The 6,088-nt window shown below is 55.4% G+C and overlaps 1 protein-coding gene across 2 annotated transcripts; it reads right to left on the bottom strand.

Moving 5' to 3' along the window:
• Positions 1-2,210: 2,210 nt before the first annotated feature.
• Positions 2,211-5,015, bottom strand: ACTA1 (actin alpha 1, skeletal muscle). 2 transcript variants are annotated; one of them, XM_019626358.1, is made up of 7 exons: positions 4,915-5,015; positions 3,963-4,103; positions 3,532-3,856; positions 3,224-3,385; positions 2,941-3,132; positions 2,655-2,836; positions 2,211-2,579 (listed from the first exon to the last, which is right to left on the bottom strand). In XM_019626358.1, exons 2-7 carry the CDS (start codon positions 4,089-4,091, stop codon positions 2,436-2,438), a joined length of 1,134 nt encoding a protein of 377 aa, XP_019481903.1. In that variant the 5' UTR covers positions 4,092-4,103; positions 4,915-5,015; the 3' UTR covers positions 2,211-2,435. The 2 variants fall into 2 exon arrangements, with proteins under 2 accessions (XP_019481903.1, XP_019481905.1); XM_019626360.1 differs by having other exon boundaries at positions 4,933-5,013.
• Positions 5,016-6,088: the final 1,073 nt, after the last annotated feature.

Raw genomic sequence — 6,088 nt, 5'->3', positions numbered from 1 at the left:
CCTATAATAGGAGAGTAGGAAAGAGATAGAACACTAATAAAATGCAGGGTGCTTGTTCATTTTCAGAGAAGTGTCAGAAAAGGAAAGGTAATTTTTATGTCTGGCACATTTCCAGTGAAACCACACAATTCTTATTTTTTGCATGTTTTCAGTAAAAGAGTAATAGCAAAGACAGCTCTTGAGGAAATGCTATTAGATTATATTGAAAGCTCTGTCAGCTCTAAAATATCACGAATCATTTAAAGGTTATGATCATAGGAGAACTGGGTCATGACGTCCTTTCATGCCTTACTTGAATCTTAATCAAGTGATGTGGAGTTAGGGTTAAAAAATGTTTAACATGGAGAAACTAAGAAGCTTAATAAAAAATTAAAATGCTTATGTTGTTGTTAATATTTTGCCATGTATGATGTGCACTTTCCCCTCCAAAATTGTGAAGGAGAAATAAGGATGCGCATTATACATGGGTACTAATTCCACGTCTACATAAATGTTTTTAATTCTTTTAGTTATGCTTATAAGTTAAAAGTGTAACTCTAGAAATCAATAACAATATCTGTATGCAAAATAATACCCTGGAATATGACAATCGGTTTTGTTGAACTTATGCCGAACTTGCAACAAGGAAGAGTTCTTGGCCTTCTATGATATGTAAATATCGTAAATTTGTTGCTGGTGCATAAAATTTCTTGTACCTTGTATCTGTTCTGGTGTTTTGTAATTATTTGTTTCATAAAATTTCCTGTACCATAATATGTTTTTAAAAATACTAAAATTCCTTTATAACACAAAAAAGCACCTAAAGATAAACAAATAAACATTTGAATTAAAAAATTAAAATGAAATATTTTTTCCCTGAAAGTTTGGGCCAAAAACGTGCGTGCGCATTATACATGGGAGCACATTATACATGGAAAAATACAGTATATATTTTTAAATGTTTAATATGAAAGTTAGCTAACTCATGTAATTCTGACATTTTTCCAGGCTGCTGGGTACATGAATTATTCAGGCTGTGTGTATGTAGGTTGTGCTTTTTCAGATATGCCTATATTTGTTTATTATTAGCCATAAAAGCTACATTCCTCTGAAAGACTAGAATTTTGCCCATTTAGCCCTGGGTTGGGCAATAATACATGGTTTTCTGTGCCGATGGTATCATATACTTGTTCTATTAAAAATCTTAACTTCCACTGAATGATTGATTCTCTTGGTATCTGGATTTGGCTGTTTTCCAATCTTGGAGGCCTCAAAGCTTTCCAAAGCTTTTCAATATGCCATAAAAAGAGGAAATAAACATATGATGATGTAGCATATAACATAGCTGCTGTTAATTCTACTTACACACTTATTTCCAAAGGCATTTATTACCTTTTTTGAGTCAATCTATTTAGGGACACTGCTCTTAGGAATCTTGACTAGGAAACATTACACTACTTAAAAATATATATACTGTGCTGTCCCATAGAAAGTCAAACTCTCTTAATATATTTTGTGCCTTTAAAGCAATGCTTACTCCTCTTTGTCCAGTGCCAGTCTTAGCTCCCGTCCCTCCGGACACTTACTCGCTGGCCGCCCTCAGTGCGGCACACGCTGTCCTTCCTGACACTCTCCTTGAGGCCCTTCCTCCCTTCCTCCCTTCCTCCCATCTCTAGGCGCCTCCCTTCCCGTTATCGCCCTGGAAGGGGCGTTTCTTACGCTCTATCACCTGGTACGAAGCAAAGGAGTTCCCAATTGAGAAGAGAAGTGGTTGTCTTCACTTACAAATGAAAACAGGTTCATTCAATGCAGAACACAGCCCTTTCTGTTAAATTTGTCGAGATTACCCGGGGAAGCCTTGCTCAACGAGGAAAGCCTGCAAGTAGGCGGGGCTGGGAGGAGCTCCCCGGGCGACTCCGGGCCAGCACCACAGTCAGCACCACGGTCAGCACCAAGGTCAGCACCACGGTCAGCGCCCCGGCTTGGGCGAGCGGGGACCAGAACTGGCCGACGACTGCCGCGCTGTGCGCAGGAACAAGGACCAGCACACACCGGGCTCAGTCGGGCCACCGGCTTGCCAGTGTTTGGAAATGGATGTGATCACAGAGGGGAGTCTTAACTAAGGGTTCGTAAGGAGTGCACTCGGGAGCACTGCGATAATAACATGCCTTGTCCCCCGCTGCTCCACCCCAAGCAAATAAACGCAACAGATAAATAAACTTGACGCAATATAACAGAATGGCGGAGTTTAATGCTTCAAGTTTTCCATCTCCTTCCACAGGGCTTTGTTTTAAAAATAGCAAAATGAGGTAAATAAGTTAATGTATGTACATGTTATAAACACTGTGTAGCTGTGCGGCCGCAGCAACGGGAGTTGTTAGAGAGCCAGTGGCTGCGCCGCGCTGGAGAAGATGTGTCGTCCTGGGGAGAATTCGCACGCCGTGGGGGCGCGGGGTCTAGAAGCATTTGCGGTGCACGATGGACGGGCCGGCCTCGTCGTACTCCTGTTTGGTGATCCACATCTGCTGGAAGGTGGACAGCGAGGCCAGAATGGAGCCGCCGATCCACACCGAGTACTTGCGTTCCGGCGGGGCGATGATCTGCAAGACAGCGCGTCAGATTGGGAAGGCCGGCTCCCTCCCGGCGCTGGGCGCGGGGGCAGGGCTGCCGCCTACCTTGATCTTCATGGTGCTGGGGGCCAGCGCGGTGATCTCCTTCTGCATGCGGTCGGCAATACCCGGGTACATGGTGGTTCCTCCCGACATGACGTTGTTGGCGTACAGGTCCTTCCTGATGTCGATGTCGCACTTCATGATGCTGTTGTAGGTGGTCTCATGGATGCCCGCCGACTCCATGCCTGGGGACCGCGGGGGGAGCGTGAGCAGGCGCGGGAGGCGGCGGGGACGCGAGGGGACGCACGGCGGGGACGCGCGGGGACGCGCGGGGACGTGCGGGGCTCACCGATGAAGGAGGGCTGGAAGAGCGTCTCCGGACAGCGGAAGCGCTCGTTGCCGATGGTGATGACCTGCCCGTCTGGCAGCTCGTAGCTCTTCTCCAGGGAGGAGGAGGAGGCGGCTGTAGCCATCTCGTTCTCGAAGTCCAGGGCCACGTAGCACAGCTTCTCCTTGATGTCACGCACGATCTCGCGCTCGGCTGCGGGGGGCAGGGCCGGAAGAGGCGCACTCAGCGCGGGGCCCCGGGGCTCGCGCCACCCCGCCCGCCCAGGGTGCCCCGGGCCGCGCACCTGTGGTCACGAAGGAGTAGCCACGCTCGGTGAGGATCTTCATTAGGTAGTCGGTGAGGTCGCGGCCCGCCAGGTCCAGGCGCATGATGGCGTGAGGCAGGGCGTAGCCCTCATAGATGGGCACGTTGTGGGTGACGCCATCGCCTGAGTCCAGCACGATGCCTGCGCGGGAGCAGGGCGGGGACCAGGCGGGGATTGAGTGGCCTCCCGCGCCTCTCACCGGGCCAAGGCGCAGTAGGCCTGCTCTTGGGCGGGAGCGCACCGGGGGACGGGGCGGGGCGGGGCGGCGCTCGACCGCCCGCACTTACCGGTGGTACGGCCGGAAGCGTAGAGGGACAGCACGGCCTGAATGGCCACGTACATGGCGGGCACGTTGAAGGTCTCAAACATGATCTGGGTCATCTTCTCGCGGTTGGCCTTAGGGTTCAGGGGGGCCTCGGTGAGCAGGGTGGGGTGCTCCTCGGGGGCCACGCGCAGCTCGTTGTAGAAGGTGTGGTGCCAGATCTTCTCCATGTCGTCCCAGTTGGTGATGATGCCGTGCTCGATGGGGTACTTCAGGGTCAGGATGCCTCTCTTGCTCTGAGCCTCGTCGCCCACGTAGGAGTCCTTCTGCCCCATACCCACCATGACGCCCTGCGGACCGGAGACAACGTGCACTCTTTAATGCGGCTCAGGATGGTGCGCGGCTGCGCCACGTACGGACCCCGGCCCCGCCCCCTCCGCGGAGGCGCAGCCTGACCTGGTGGCGAGGGCGGCCCACAATGGACGGGAACACAGCCCTAGGGGCGTCATCGCCGGCGAAGCCAGCTTTCACCAGACCGGAGCCATTGTCGCACACGAGTGCGGTGGTCTCGTCTTCGTCGCACATGGTGTTTGGTTTCTGTAAGGATAGGATGGCGGTTGAGAGGCACCCTGAGTCAGCGCAGGAGGCCCCGCCGGCTCCAGCGCCCTCCGTCCCCCAGGACTTATGGACGCTCCCAACCCAAGCCGTGAGCATCAGGGCAGGGGAGCGGCCAATGGGACCGTTCCCTAGCTTCCCTAGCCTCGCTCCCCAGGCTCAGGGCTGTGCTACGCCTGGGAGTGGAGCACAGGGTCCTTGAGGCCCCACTGAGAATTTCTCCACCCCGGAAAACCAGGGGCACAGTGTCCCCCGAGACCGCTGAGTGCAAGATCATGGCCTTTGCTGCAGGCCACCCGCTGCAAGAGCCAGGCACTGGCTCCCACCCTCCCTGCGCCTCGGTGGCCTCACCTAGAGGGATAAAGCCGGGGTACTGGCTCGCTGGATGAGTGTGAGGGTGGAAGGAGCCCGTGGGAATGGCTGTGGGCGCCATCCAGGGAGTAATAGCTTATTCCCGAGCCCCACGACACTCCAGACTCACAACCGAGGCACCCTTTCCTCTGGTGGCAGCCCAGGGAGTAATGGCCCTTGCTGTCGCTTGGCTCTGGCGCTCAGTTGGGAGGGAATTGCCCTCGGGAGGACTGAAACAAAACTTTTCGTGTACCTGAGCACATACTAAGTGCCAGGCAGAGGAGCCTAAGAGCGGGATATATATGGAGACGTTTTCAAAAGCCAGTTGTCTGGTGTCTCCTCTTTAAGGCTCTGGGGACCCAGGGGCAGGGCGCAGACGTGGAGCTGATCAAGTGAGTCGGTTGGATCCAGTTCCCTTATCACCTCCCCACTCCCACCCTACCTGGGTGGGTAGCTACACCTGCTGCTCTCTGGCTTGGGCCCTGGTCGCCGGGGGAGGGAAGCGAGGCTTCTCTCGCGCTGTCCGCTGCGGTGGCCGCTGGTCCCCCCGTTCAGGTTTTATATAGCCTGTGGGCGCTACCCCCGCGCCGGCCCGCAGGAATGTCGCTCCCCTTCTCGAGCCATATTTGGGTGTTGGGCACTAGAGACCCCTCCTCCGGCCGGTTCGCGGCCTGGGCCCCCGCCCGGGTCCCCTATGCTGACCAAAGAAGGAGAGGCCTGGCCAGGAACCAGGTAACGCGGGCCGGGCCGTATATGGAGCGCCTCCTGGGCCGGTCGGCCCCTCCCGACCCAGGCCAGTGGCCTGTGCGCCTGCACTCCCGGCGCTGCACCTGTCCACTCTGCGCACACTGGACGCTCCCGACTGTGCCGCCCACATTTCACCCCGTCTCCGGGTTCTTCACTCAGACACAAAATCCTCACGTGCGACTGCAGGTCGGAGAGAGCCGTGTCCAAATGGGGGGCCTGAGAGGGTGGGAGCAGTCACACCCGGCGTCCCCCTAGGGAACCTCATTTCTCTCTCGCCAGCCCTGAGCTCCCGGAGTCCAGAGGGCTGACCCAAGTCAACCCCCACCCCCACTACCGAGAGGGTCACCGGCGGCGGGACGGCGCGCAGCTGTCGCGGGGCAGACAACTGGCAGCGGGCAGCGAGGACGGAGTGGCGGGGAGGAGGCGCGGGGCTCCCGGGGACAGGCCCTGGCGACCGCTCTCAGCGCCGGGCATTAAGCCAGGGCACCCGGAGCTGTCGACCGGGGTGACGCGCAGCGCGCTCCGGGGTTCATGAAAGGAGTGAATTTTATGGGACGTTCTCTTCCTGCCCGACTGAGCCGCCCAAGTTGCGGTAGGCCGAGCTGAGCACCCTATCCCCACGTTCTTGACGGGGTCCCCAAGCAGGCTAGTGTCACAAAGAACACACAACATGGAGGTGAAGTGCCCTTACTAGATGAAGCCGCGCTTGTCCCTCCCCTCAATAAGAGGACGAGGACAGTGCACTCTAGGATGGGTCGTTTTTCCTTCTGCAAAGGCTGAACTAACTCATCTTTGTATTTAGAGGGTGACACCTTGCCAAGGCAGGGCTGCTTCCCAGTCCACCTTGGAGTCACCACCTACCAGAGCCT

The sequence above is a fragment of the Hipposideros armiger genome, unplaced genomic scaffold (assembly GCF_001890085.2).
Source record: "Hipposideros armiger isolate ML-2016 unplaced genomic scaffold, ASM189008v1 scaffold_667, whole genome shotgun sequence".
Taxonomy (NCBI): Eukaryota; Metazoa; Chordata; class Mammalia; order Chiroptera; family Hipposideridae; genus Hipposideros; species Hipposideros armiger.
Note: the sequence above shows the minus strand (reverse complement) of the source record. Positions and strands in the feature narration are given on the sequence as shown.